Raw genomic sequence first — 15,215 nt, 5'->3', positions numbered from 1 at the left:
AATAAAATGCTTTGCCTTTAAATTGATACCACATCTTATTTTACACATACAGTTTGTATATAATATTACTTAAAGGGACATTGCACACTCAATTTTCCTTTGCATAAATGTTTTGTAGATGGTCCATCTCAGAGTGTTTTAGCTACAATATATAGTTTTGCTTTAATAATATTGTGCTGATTTTTTAGACTCCTAATCAAGCCCCAAAGTATCAGATATAGACCCAGGTCAACAGATTTAGGCTGCTACTGTTTGTGTAATCTGTCTTTTCATATGCAGGGAGGGGTAAGTGTCTGATCTTTCTGCTTTCCCAGCCCCTTTCACTGGGTGTCCCAGTCTAATCTCATCACCAGTGCTAAACTGACAGCTTATAAGTCTTTAAAATGTTGTATACTTGATTTTTAGATCAGTATCTGTACAATTATTGCAGTGTCTATGACATGCAGCTTTATGAAAATTGGTGTACACTGTCCTTTTAAACATAACGCATCAAGCCATGCTTGCTTAAAAGTCTGATTAAAAATGCCAACACTAGCAGGAGAGATCCTCTGGGGGAGCCACTAACAAAGTGATAGTTTTGTATGCCATAGTTTCCTAATTCTGTAAAAAAAATGAATAGGACCTTAGTTCTCAGCACAGTGGAAAATCTGATGGGCAAGCAAAGAAACTTAAAAATTTGTTCTGAATTGGAGGCGAAGAACAGCACAATTGGTAAATGCATTTTAGGAGGTATGTCTCATTTAAAAAATCTTGATTTAAGCACGAACATATATACAGTATTTTATGTAGACTTAGTAAAGTAGGCAATTTGTGATTAAGCGGTGGCCATCTCTGGTCGCATTTTCTACAGCTCCCAGAGAGACAGAGATAATCCGATTATCTTTCTACTACTTTATGATCCTTCCTCAGATCTGCCAGATATAGCATTTTTATAACCTGCTGATCCGATTAACACCAAGTTTGGCACATCTATAACGCCTGGGATTTGTTCCGAACCGCTGAGGACTTGGGCGGCGGCCTTTAAATAAGACCTCGGCACTCCCCTCCCCCTATTTATCAGAGGTGAACAGCTAGCAACCTGTTTTCAATATATTTACAAGCTTTATTTCAACCATGGCATTGAGTGAGGGGGAAGTCATCTCCGCTATTCTTGCTTCCCTGAGGGAATTCGAGTTGACGATGTCAATCAGGTTTGCCAGGCTAACAGCATCAGATCTACCACCACGATGCCTGAAGCCTTGATTAAGGATATGGAGAGAGAAACTAATTTGGCACTACACAAAGAGCACTCAAGTGTACAGGAGGACCAGATCACAGCAGCTATAGCGGACCCCAGCATTAGCCTACCCGGTGCCATTGGAGGTCTACCTTAACTGCATTATAACCCAGCTCCAGAGGATGCGGTCGGCTCCTTGGAGCGGAAGGTCACACATTTCACTGCTCAGAGACGGACCTACATGGGAAATGGATGGGTGAGACCACAGTTAGAGATTTGGGGTCAAGAGGATCCTATACTATCGAAACTTACCTGTGTTATTAGCGCTGCTTCTTGGAGACAGGTTTTTAGCATTGGTATTGTTACAGCTGTTAAGTTTTATTTATATCCAGATAACATGTAGATTTACATTTCACACATTCTGAACTGTGAGTTTCGTTTTATTGATTTTATGTAATCTGTCTCCAGAATATAGCTGTATTTGAATTCATACTATTTGTATGCTTTGAAAACCTCAAAAAAAGGATATGAAAATAAAAATACGAGGAAGGAGAAATTAGAATAAAAAAATGTATGGCTAAGAATTCTAAACTGAAAAGCCACCAAAACAATAACATAGCGACAGAGATTCTTACAAGCAAAGCTTGACTAGTGTCTACCAGGACTTCTATTTATATATTTTTTTATTTGGGGGATAAAGAAAATCTCTAGACAATACAAAATCAAGATGATTGAAACTCCTGTATATAGGGTCAAGGATATAACCTCATATAGTTATTCAGAATTATGTTAAAATAAAAATCCTTCCAGGTGGATGGCAATTTATGTACAGAGTGTGTTACTAAGAGCAAATGATTTGTGCTAAATTCTTAAAGTAGCATAGATTGAAGGTTTTAAACAGCAAACACACACACATTTTTTTAACCATAGTGTATTTGTATTAGAACTTTACTTATACACAAGAGAATACGTCTTATTTTGTCATTAGGTTTCTTAAGTCCTGCTGACCTGTATTCTACAACTTCAACAGAAAGGTACATGACCAATAAAATGGTGAAGAAGCTCTCAATTATTTTTTTTTGTCCCCATTATTCTATTTGTACAGTGTGCAAAGTTTGCAAATTTAATTTTTTATTTATTTTTGTTATTCATTAATCATAAATGTACCATATTATGATTAAGCAGAAATATTAAACATTTCCTCCACTAAACCTAAAATAATTAAAAAGAGACAAGAGACACAGAATATCAAAGACTCTGCTTAGCAGCTGCAGTATTGATATTTAAAAACACCTGGATTTCCAAAGTCAGGATGTTCCCCAAATAATATTATTCAAGAGTTTTTTTTAAAAAAAAGATATACATTTTACAAAGCTGCTAAAACACCTTTTCAGTGGGGCTTTAAAGAGAAGAAATGTGACCACAATATACGACTGGTGTGTTATTACACACAGAAACATACATACAGGATAAGTGTGCTTTTTCTTTCTATATAAAGGGCAATAAGCCCCCATTTTGAGGCAGCTCTCATAGTTGCCTCTTAAGGGGGAGCCAATCAGCACCGGTCACGTTCCTGGTGATTAACAGCACCATGAGAACAATACTGGAGATGTCCCACTGAACTGGAGGTCAAACTGAGCAGTGCACTGCAGACTATGAAGAGGAATTACGAAGAGGTCGAGCAGCTGAGCGGCTTACATGGCAGGAAGACAGAAGAAGCCAGGAACTGAACAGTGCGTGGCACACACGATGAGTGGTGAGGAGATCAAGACTGACTCAGGCAGGAGATTTGCTCTGCTGTGGCCTGTGAGACTGGCTGACGTGGTAATGGTGACGGTATTACAGTAAATCCTGACTTTGATGTACTGCAGCCTATTAATTACACCTCAAAGTAAACCTACTTTTCTCCTTTTTGCAATATTGACTGTCGTCTTTGTTTGTGGTTACCCAACAAATCTCAACCTGAAGCCTCTTGAGAACCTCATTTCATCCCCTTGTCTTACCTCAACGTTTTATACAGTTAGGTTATGTGTTTAGTTAAATAAGTGTCATCATTAATATCATATAGAGTATCATAGAGTTTTCTCATGAGGCTCTCTGGTTCTGAAATCCCTTATGGATTGCCTACTTTCTGCTGAAATTAAAGGGACAGTCTACTCCAATTTTCTTTTTGTTAGTCTTCCCCCTTATCTCAGTGCTTTTTGGTATTTTAACCAATCAGTGCTAGGAAAGAGCACAATAATATCTATATGGCACACATGAACTAGCACTCTCTAGCTGTGTATGCACTGAGATAAGAGGCGGCCTTCAAGGGCTTAGAAATTAGCATATGAGCCTACCTAGGTTTAGCTTTCAACAAAAAAAATACTAAGAGAACAAAGCAAATTTGATGATAAAAGTAAATTGGAAAACTGTTTAAAATGACATGCCCTATCTGAATCATGAAAGATTACTTTGAACGAGACTGTAACTTTAAAAGAATGCAAAACCCAAACATTTTCTTTTGTGATTCAAATGGACCATACAATTTTATAAAACTTTAAATTAGTCTTAAGAGTGTATCAGTTATTTATTGTATATTCTATTCTGTTGTGTAAACCACTCAAAACTAAAGATATTGTATTTGCCAAAGCCGATAATGGAACTTCAGAAAACTTGGATTCATATTCTTCGTCTACTTATACCTGGATTTGGACTTGGAGCTTTCCTTCTTGCCAGTTGAATAACTAGTGCAAAAGCAAAAGTGAAGAGACTTCTTCAGAAGCTTAATTTAACTGGAAGACAAAAAAATTACAAAGTCATCACAAAAATAAAAAAATTGCAGAACCTTCATCCGTAAGCAAAGACAACTCAAATGCGGAAGCTTTAGGAGGCAAGGTCACACAGAGTTTAGGATTGAAGATTCGTATAGCGCTAAACAAAGTTCAGAAATACACAGACAAACAAAGGGGCAGAGAATAAAAAACCCATTCTTCAGCAGGGAGAGCCAGCAAGGCTGCAAACACACTGGTTGCCTGAGCTTGGCCTGTCTCAGGAGCATAAACAAATTCTGCAGAGCCAGGAGTGGTTGGATGACACTATAATCAAAGCAGCTCAGAGTCTACTGAAGAGACAATTCAACATTGATGGTTTTTGCAGTCCACTGTCCTGTCACAGGTGTTTATTCAACCTGTTATGTGATTATCAGCCCAAATTCACTATGATCCAGATCCAATCCGTCATCACTGGTTCACATCTTGTTACAGGACAGATAGAGTAGAAAAAGCGGACAGTATGAAACCTAGCTCCCTCTCCCCTGCAATCCAAAAACAACTTTGTGAATACTATGGATCTGTTCTCACAGAGCCACTTAAAACTGACTTTTCTCAACGTGGAACAGCAACCAAATTACAATGACTGTGGCGTGTATGCCAATGCAAATGCCTTTGAGCTCCTGGTACCTAATGGGGATCCAACATGCAGATACAATAACAAAAAGATAAGAAGTCCTTCTCATTGCATGTCTGGAAAATGGTCACATCAGCGAATTCCCCAAAATACCATAAACCCTTTTAATACATCCATCAATTTAGTATTTGGATAAAAAAATACTGAAATAAATTAAATAAAAAAAAACAGAATGTGTGTTTGTGTTATTTACTATACTATATAGTTTTAAGAAATAGTATATTGAGAACATATTAGTAAGGTGACTGGCATGGTAGTGCCACTGCTGACTCACTCCTAAATTTTAAACTACAATATCCCTTATTTTATTTATTTTTTTGTAAATCCATAAAAGGTGACAGTAAGTGTGGGAAGGCTCTTGGTAGGGGCGGGACAACCATTGGTGCAGCAGGTACAGTGGCACCAGGGCCCAACTGCTGGAGGGGGGGCCCATAGCAGCCAGTCTTCACATAGGGGTGTGCAGAATACTTACAATCCAGATGCAGAGAGGCTTTTTTAGTGCATATTTATCTATCGTTCTATACTCAAAATCATTATACAGAGCAGCATTTATATTATTACTATTGTTTACGACGAAGTTACCTTTGGGGGAGCCCAAAATTTTTTTGCACCAGAGCCCTCTGTAGAGTAGGCCCGATTTTGGTTCTTGGGGTGTGTATAAGAGGAGCAATTCAATTGGGGGTTTGTGCTAAATTGTGGGAGACATACTGGTGAGTGTTTGTAAGTGTAGGAGAGCATGTGTGGTGTCCACAAGTATAGAACTGACAGTTGCAAATGGGTCAATGTTAAGGTGGAAGGAGCACCATTGTTGTGAATGTAAGTAATATTGGGGGGATGCCTAGAGGTGCGTGTAACGGGTCCACTCCACAGTACTCTTCAACACAGATTGGGTGGGGAGTGCTAGGTGACTCATCTGGGACTCCACACCAAGGTGATCAGCGCTGCAAGGTGAGAACATTTCTAGAGAGCTTTCAGGATGGAAGTGCAAGGCGTAGCACTGTGCTTCCGAGTGGGGGCTGGTCACACACTGGTGCCCTCTTACCCCAACTAGAGCATCACAAAAGATAGCTGAGTACACTTTAGAGGAGTTTACATTTTTTATTACCATAAACCTAATACAGATAACTGATTTGTTTCTAAATATAATTCAAATAAAAACAAAATCCAGCAAGAAAAACAACTGACGTAAAAGTAAGCCAAATTATGTTTTAATCCAACAGGTGATGAAGTAGTTTTGTAAATGTTTATGGGGACATATAAATTACATCACCTTAGCCACATATATTCCACTTTCATATGTATCATTGAACAGGCAATGGTAGTTTTACACTTGTTAAATTCCTAAATTATCTACAATAAAAAATTATGTTAAAGGAACATGAAACCTAAAAATTTCTTTCATGATTCAGATAGAGAATACAATTTGAATCAACTTTCTAATTTACTTCTATTATCTTATTTGTTTCATTCACTTGGTATCATTTGTTGAAGGAGCTTTAATGCACTACTGGTTTCTAACTGAACAAATGGGTGAACCAATGACAATCAGTATATATATGCAATGCATCCACCAATCAGCAGCTAGAACCTAGGTTCTTTGCTGCTCTTGAGCTTTCCTAGATAAACCTTTCAGCAAAGGATAACAAGAGATGGAAGCAAATTAAATAATATAAGTAAACTGGAAAGTTGTTTCAAATTGTATTCTCTATCTGAATAATTAAAGAACATTTTTGGGTTTCATGTCCCTTTAAGCATGCTTAAAGGGACAGTCTACACCAGAATTGCAATTGTTTAAAAAGATAGATACTCCCTTATTACCCATTCCACAGTTTTGTATAACCAACACGGTTATATTAATACACTTTTACCTATGTGATTACCTTGTATCTAAGCCTCTGCAGACTGCCCCTTATCTCAGTTCTTTTGACAGACATTATTTTTATATGTATACCTTTTCTTCCTTATCACCACTACATTGGGAAGAACCCCCCCTCCACACACAAAAAACACACCCAAGGCCTATCCTGTTATTCTGCATGTCAGTTTTACCTACTTAACACTTTGTCTCTTCCATAATCTTTAGCCTGGTTTCAGAGAGGTATTTATATTCCCTATCTTCTATAATATTCAAACTTTAAAAGGGACATGAAACCCAAAATTCTACTTTCATAATTTAGGTAGAACATACAATTTTAAACAACTTTCCAGTTTACTTCTATTGTCAAAATTGCTTCATTCTTTTGGTATAATTTGTTGAAGGAGCAGCAATGCACAAGTGGTTGCTAACTGAACATATGGGTGTGCCAATAACAATAGGCATATATATGAAGCCACCAATCATCAGCAACACTTCAACAAAGGATAACAAGTTGTTTAAAAATGTATGCTCTGTCTGAATCATGACTTTACTGGTCATGATGATAGCCCTTACAAAATATATAATGTGTACTAAAAAGGGTTAAAGATGAAAACATTTCTCTTCAAGACATTTCTCTAACTAAATCACTGGTTTTCAAACCTGTTCTCAGGCCTCCCTAACAGGCCACATTTTGTGAATATCTGAACCGGAGCACAGGTGAAATAATCCGTTTGTTTAGTAAACGCGGGTATTTTACCTGCTCCCATCCAAGGTAACCCAGAAAACCTGGCCTGTTGGGGAGGCCCGAGGACAGGTATGAAAACCAGTGAACTAAATGGGCAAGAAACTGCTAGTCCAATAAAAGGAATAGTTGTCTTAGCATGTGACAGGAAGAGGCTACACAGAAGAGCAGCCCAGTAGTGTATTTTAACGTTTTATTTGTACTTCTAGTTAGTAAGGATAGCATAAATACCTTGTAGGCTGTGCGATTAACTTTGTGATATCTAAATCGCATGAGGCAGCTTTTCTTTTTTATCCAAAAAAACAAATCTAAAATGTGTTCCTTAAAGGGAAATTAACCCCTTAGTGACCAGACCATTTTTCAAATTTCTTACCGTTAAGGACCAGAGCTGTTATTAAATTTCTGCGGTGTTTGCGTTTAGCTGTAATTTTCCTCTTACTCATTTACTGTACCCACACATATTATATACCGTTTTTTCTAAAGATTATTTTTATCATATCATATCCTATAAAAAATGATAAAATATGATGAAAAAAATTGAAAAACACACTTTTTTCTAACTTTGACCCCCCAAAATCTCTTACACATCTACAACCACCAAAAAACACTTATGCTAAATAGTTTCTAAATTTTGTCCCGAGTTTAGAATTTTTGGTATTTTTCATGCCACAATTTCAACGCCAAATCAGATCAAATAAAAAAAATCATTAACTTTTTCATAAACCTTCGGTTTCTCACTGAAATTATTTACAAACAGATTGTGTAATTATGGCACTTAAGGCTGTGACACACTGCACGATTCACTGGGGATGTATACAACCAGCCAGAGTGGTTTACCACATACGAGTGAGTTTCTTACAACAACCGTTCATATATGTTTTTACATTGTATTTGCTCTGGCAGAAATGTTTTTTAATAAGTGATTTTTTTATGGAAAATCTTTTATGGAAGTTTTATATGACTCTTATATGATTTGTGTCTCTGAATAAAAACACCCTTTTAAGAACTTTAAGGTGTTTGACACATATATTCATCTAACCCACAAATCAATAACGTTTGCGAGAAGCTTTTCCTCCAAGATACATTTTACAGCCCCCCTTTCTAGAAGTGGTTAAGTTTCTGCCGGAGAGGTGAGGACTGTTCAGGAGGAGTGAAAGACAGGTCGCAGACGCAAGGAGATTTGATTGCCTTCCTTAGTGGATATTCACCACTCAGAGTCTTATCTATACCTCATATGGTTGAGGTGGAAACACGTGAGTTTGCATTTGTCACCGTATTGTAACTGTTAAACAAGTGTCCAGACATACTACACCAGGAGTTTTTTCTCTGCTGTGCGCCCCTCCCTCTTCTGTTTCAGATATATATATATATATATATATATATATATATATATATATATATTTTCTTTAGTGTAGGATCCTCCCTTGTCCCCCAACCTCCCTGATCCCACCTAAACAGCTCTCTAACCGATGCAGAGAGGGAGACTCTGTGGCCCTCTTTGCATTGGCCAACGATGATGCAGATCGTTTGTGGTGTGGGAGGTATAGGAGGGTGGCGTGTGGGCGGCCCATCGCTTGAGGGGGCGGGATGAGGCTTGAGTGGTCCATCAGAGGTAGCTGCCCCCCTTCAATACCCTACCCCCCTCCCAGATCCCTTTCCCAACTCTTATTGCCCTCTCCCACTCACTTTAATTTTTTCCGTATTGTAGCGGTCCCGCCCCCGGACCTCTGATGCGATGGGCCGCCCCCTCAAGCGATGGGCCGCCCACACGCCACCCTCCTATACCTCCCACACCACAAACGATCGGCATCATCGTTGGCCAATGCAAAGAGGGCCACAGAGTCTCCCTCTCTGCATCGGTTGCTTACCAGAGGGTATTGCACGATACATCAATAGGGAGGCATCGCTACAATATCCTGAAAGAGGCTGGAAGCAATCACGGGTGCTTCCAGTGCTTGAAACCCCTGAGGACATACCAGGCACATCCTTGGTAGTTAACGGCCGTTTTTTTGTAGGACGTGCCTAGTACGTCCTTGGTCGTTAAGGGGTTAAACACTAAATAAATGATAGATAGAATGATGCAGTCAAAGAAAATATTAGTCTTAGAATAATATGTAGATTTGTTTTTAAAAGTTTAATTAGCTGTTTAAATATTGACAAAATAAGTGAAAGGTTTTAGGCCTCTATTTATCAATGGTCTTGCGGACCTGATCCGACAGTGTGGATGAGGTCCGCAAGACCTCGCTAAATGCGGAGAGCAATATGCTCTCTGCATTTAACATTGCACCAGCAGCTCACAAGAGCTGCTGGTGCAACGCCGCCCCCTGCTGACTCGCGGCCAATCGGCCGCCAGCAGGGAGGTGTCAATCAACCCGATCGTACCCGATCGGGTTGATTTCTGGCGATGTCTGTCCGCCTGCTCAGAGCAGGCGGACAGGGTTATGGAGCAGCGGTCTTTAGACCGCTGCTTCATAACTTGTGTTTCTGGCGAGTCTGAAGACTCGCCAGAAACACGACCCTTCAAGCTCCATACGGAGCTTGATAAATATGGGCTTAGTGTCTATAAAACAATTGGAGCTGCCATGTTGTAACTTAGGTTGCCTTCTCTGCGGGGACCAATTAGGGACTGAAGTGTGCAGTCAATGGCTGTTTGGAATATAACCGGGTTCTGCACTTCCACTTCTAACAGGAACTGAAATGATCAGAATTTCAAAATGGAATTACAGGAAAAAAGGACAAAATAAATAATGAAAGTATATTGCAGATTTGTTTTATACATACTTGATTTATCCTTTTATATTACCATCTCAAAGTGTTTAACGTCCCTTTAACATGTCACGTCAGTTACACAAATGCTCCTGTCCAGCCCAGCAGCAGCAATGATCACTACAGCAGGGGAGAACTAGGAAGTGTCACAGCACATTAAGCTACCTCCACCATCTTACTTGTCTGGTGGTTTGTTATGTCACCTCACATTTCCTTCTGTGTGTAGCGATGGGCATAAACTAGCTAGTGTCAGTGGAGCTATTGCTTGGTAATCGGTAATAATTATTTTATTATAGATTATGGTTATATAATCAGTATGCTGCCTACTGCTAGTTGATACAAATTCACCAGAAAGTGGTGAAACTGGTTTTCCCAGCAAAAATAATAAAAAAAATGAAAGCCTGGAGAGCTATGTGACTTACACATGCAGCAGAGTGGGCATCACTGTTCATGCTCCTCCTTGCATACCCTGCTGAATGTGTAACTCTTAGGTGACTGCCCAGGAAACATGGCCAATGCAATGTAACCACCAGGCAGCTCATTTCAGTTATTTTTTTGTAATTTACTGTTTCTTGAGACTTGAAAGATTGAGTGAGACGTTTGGTGTAACCTGGTGTATATTTTGCCTGTACATGTCTTTATTTTAATTAATATATTATATTCATCAAGGTGCTTTAGTGAACAAGCAATAATTTGTACTTTAAGATTTGACCTGTTAAATGCAGTTTTGAATGCAAAATGTATGTTCAAAAAATATTAATAAATTTGAATTTCAAATCACAATTTTTCATTAAAAATATGTTTTTTTTTCATCCATATCGCACAGGCTTACTGCCCTGTGATTCAATGTACTTGAGTCCAAGGCCGTTAACAAAAAGTGAGCCCATTATTTATAGAATCTGTGATGGGTGAACTTAACAGGTTTCCTAGCACCTTAAAGTAAAGAAAAGCTCTGGGTTATTACAGTTCCAGAATATATCCATTACATTCATAAGCAACCACGCTGATTTAGAGATATTTAGTGAATAAAGGTAACATATAATGTAGTCAGGCCGTCCAGTATATGTGCTACACATTTCATATAACAAATGAAAAATAAAGATGGCTTACAAATAAAGTACACAACTTTACACAGAAAATCAGACAACTACCATAATTCTCCTTATAATCTGTGTAAAAGCTATAAAATTCCACTCACTCATCAAGTTCGTCCTCTTCCTCCTGGGTTTTGCTTGCATAGAGGTATTTGCTCATATCCACAGGTCTGGCATTTTTTCTCTCGACATGTAGGAGTGGAGAGTCTTTATTACGTTCATGTGTCATCACAGGTTCTGTATCTGGTTCATCAAATGGATTTGTGTATGTGGTGGGCTCAGGGTCCCTAAACGGGTTGCTCTCGTCAAACAAGTCTTCATGCTTAGCAGGAGCCTTATCTATAGGAGCTTCTATAAGAGAAAACGTAAATTCATAAAAGCACAACCTAAACGGATAGTTCATTAAAAAGCTACTTAAATTTAAAGTGGAACTATTAGGAAGTGCAATAATAAATACCTAGGTATATATTGCACACTGGCTATCAGGATCAAAAAATGTCACTTTTATACCAGAAGTCCTCACATATTTTCACTGTGACATGAATAACTACTTTATCATTAAAAAGCCAGTTAAGATTTTCTTTTGCTTTGCTTGAAAAGTGGATAAAAGTTAAAGGGACACTCAGGTTAAATTAAATTTTCATGATTCAGATACAGCATGTAATTTTAAACAACTTTCCAATTTACTTTCATTAAAAAAAATGTGCACAGAATTCACAGGCTATACGTATATGCATTTGTGATTAGCTGATTGCTATCACATGGTACAAGGGGAGTGGAAATATACATAACTTTGAAATTTGTTATAAAAAAATCTACTACTCATTTGAAGTTCAGACTAAGTGCTATTGCATTGTCTTGTTATCTTGCATTTGTTGATTATGCAAATCTAATGTGTTGACTGGTCCTTTAAGTACTCATTTCACCATATTTTTCTTTTAAAATTAAAGTCTTAAAGGTACATTCTAGGGTAAAAATAAAAAAATGTGCTACCTCAGGAATATGTTTATAAATAACATTCTCTAGAAAAATAAACCATTTATTTTTTCACTAGACTGTTTCTTTAAAGGGACAGTCTAGTCCAAAATAGGGCATGTCATTTTAAACAATTTTCCAATTTACTTTTATCACCAATTTTGCTTTGTTCTCTTGGTATTCTTAGTTGAAATTTAAACCTAGGATGTGCATATGCTTATTTCTAAGCCCTTGAAGGCTGCCTCTTCTCTCAGTGAATTTTGACAGTTTTTCACCACTAGAGGGTGTTAGTTCATGTGTGTCATAGATAACACTGTGCTCATGCACGTGAAGTTCCACGGAGCCAGCATTGATTGGCTAAAATGCACGTCTGTCAAAAGAACTTAAATAAGGGGGAAGTTTGCAGAGGCTTAGATACAATATAATCACAGAGATAAAAAGTGTATTTATATAACTGTGTTGGTTATGCAAAACTAGGGAATGGGTAATAAAGGAATTATCTATCTTGCTCCCTTTAAGTTGTGTTGCTCTGTTATACATAGTAAATCATTAAGAATGAAGAATAATTAATGGACAATATATAAATATATATATATATATATATATATATATACACATATACATACATACATACACACACAAACAAAACAACAACAGTTCAAATCTAAATCTAAACAAAATGAGGGGAAAAAAGAGAGAGAGAGAATTCCCACTCAAGAATGCCACACAGCACTCTCTGCCCTGACTACTAATAGGCAGAAAAGAGAGCAGAAATAATATAATGTAACTTTTATTCATATCTACACATACAAATTGGTAAAATAGAATTTAGAATGAAAGAAAAGGAGGTAGGAAAATAAATCCTGGTTGGTAGTGAGTTGCAGGCCTTTGTGGTTCAATGACCTAGAGTAATCATCCCAGGATTAATAAATATGGAGCAGTTATATAACAGTTACAGTAACTTGGACCGCTAATAGTATGACTTTCTATAAATCAAATATCCTCCTATGCGATCTCTAGCATCATATAATTTATGCAGTTCCCTTACATATAATAAGTAAGACCTTGAATATGGCTGTACATAAAAGAATAACATAATTTATGTAAGAACCTACCTGATAAATTAATTTCTTTCATAGTGGCAAGAGTCCATGAGCTAGTGACGTATGGGATATACATTCCTACCAGGAGGGGCAAAGTTTCCCAAACCTCAAAATGCCTATAAATACACCTCCCACCTCACACATACCTTAGTTTAACGTATAGCCAAGAAGTGAGGTGTATAAAAAGGAGTAAAAAGCATACACAAAGAGGAACTTGAAAAAATAATGTGCTTTATAAAAAAAAAAAAATCATAACCACAAAAAATAGGGTGGGTCTCATGGACTCTTGCCACTATGAAATAAATGAATTTATTCTTTCATGTAAGTGGCAAGAGTCCAGGAGCTAGTGACGTATGGGATATAATACCCAAGATGTGAAAGTCCACGAGTCAATAGAGAGGGAGGGATAAAATAAAAACAGCTATTTCCGGTGAGAAAATAAATCCCAAAAAATAATTAAGCTTTCTTAAAAATTTAAAAAAAACTCAAATCAAAGGCATTAGAAAAAGCTGAGACAACTGCCTGAAGAACCTACCAAAGGCTGTTTCCAAAGAAGCAAACACATAAAAATGGTAAAATTTAGTAAAAGTATGCAAAGACGACCAAGTTGCTGCTTTGCAAATTTGATCAACTGAAGCTTCATTCTTGAGAGCCCAAGAAGTGGCAACTGATCTAGTAGAATGAGCTGTAAATCTCTGAGATGGAGGTTGCCCCGCCTCCAAATAAGCTTTGTGAATCAAAAATCTCAACCAAGAAGCCAGAGAAATAGCAGAGGCTTTCCTGGAGCCAGAAAAAAATAACAAATAGACTAGAAGTCTTTCTGAAATCTTTAGTAGCCTCAACATAATATTTCAAAGCTCTTACCACATCCAAAGAATGTAAAGACCTTTCAAGAGTATTCTTAGGATTAGGACACAAAGAAGGAACAACAATTTCCTTATTGATGTTGTTAGAATTCACAACTTTAGGCAAAAATTTAAATGAAGTCCGCAAAACAGCTTTATCTTGATGGGAAATCAGATAAGGAGACTCACAAGAGAGAGCAGACGATTCAGAAACTCTTCTGCTAGTTTCTGATAGCCAAAAGAAATAACACTTTCCAAGAAAGTAATTAAATGTCCAGAGAATGCATAGGCTCAAAGGTCCTGTAAAATCTTCAAAACCAAAATTGAGAACTAGATTTAATAACAAGTTTAATATGAATCAAAGTCTGAACAAAACACTGAATATCAGGAAGTTTAAAAATCTTTCTATGAAATAAGACAGAAAAAGCAGAAATTTGTCCTTTCAAAGTATTTGCAGACAAAACCTTTATCCAAACCATCCTGAAAAACTATAAAATTCTAGGAATTCTAAAAGAATGCCAAGAATAATCATGAGTTAAACACCATGAAATATAGGTTTTCCAAACCCGATAAATTCTCCTTGAAACAGACTTACGAGACTGTATCATAGTGCTAATAACGGAGTCAGAGAAACCTCTATGACTAAGCACTAAGCGTTGAATTTCCATGACTTCAAATTTAGAGATTTGAGATCCTGATGGAAAAACGGCCCCTGAAACAGAAGGTCTAGCCTTAAAGGAAGTGGCCAAGACTGGCAACTGTACATCCTGACAAGGTCCGCATACCAAATCCTAAGAGGCCAAGCTGGTGCTATCAGAAACACATATGATCGCTCCATTATGATCTTGGAGATCACCCTTGGAAGAAGAACCAGAGGCGGAAAAATGTAAGCAGGTTGGTAAAAACCAAGGAACTGCTAGAGCATCCACAAACTCTGCCTGAGGATCCTTGGACCTGGAAAGGTATCTGGAAAACTTCTTGTTTAGACGAGAGACCATCAGATCTATTTCTGGAAGACCCCACATTTGTACAAGATGAAAAAAACACATCTGGATGGAGAGACCACTCCCCCGGATATAAAGTCTGACAGCAGAGATAATCCCCTTCCCAATTGTCTACACCTGGGATATGAATCGCAGAAATTAGACAAGAGTTGGATTCTGTCCAAG

The 15,215-nt window shown here is 37.6% G+C and overlaps 1 protein-coding gene across 5 annotated transcripts in view; it reads right to left on the bottom strand.

Moving 5' to 3' along the window:
* Window positions 1–15,215, bottom strand: part of EHBP1 (EH domain binding protein 1) — a 1,033,533-nt gene that overhangs the window by 555,907 nt on the left and 462,411 nt on the right. For all 5 annotated transcript variants that reach the window (XM_053712059.1, XM_053712060.1, XM_053712061.1 and 2 more), the window contains one exon: window positions 11,228–11,474. In XM_053712059.1, the coding sequence (XP_053568034.1) occupies window positions 11,228–11,474 (247 nt within the window). The remainder of the gene's footprint in view (window positions 1–11,227; window positions 11,475–15,215) is intronic.

The sequence above is a fragment of the Bombina bombina genome, chromosome 4 (assembly GCF_027579735.1).
Source record: "Bombina bombina isolate aBomBom1 chromosome 4, aBomBom1.pri, whole genome shotgun sequence".
NCBI lineage: Eukaryota > Metazoa > Chordata > Amphibia > Anura > Bombinatoridae > Bombina > Bombina bombina.
This window is presented reverse-complemented; position numbering and strand designations above follow the sequence as displayed.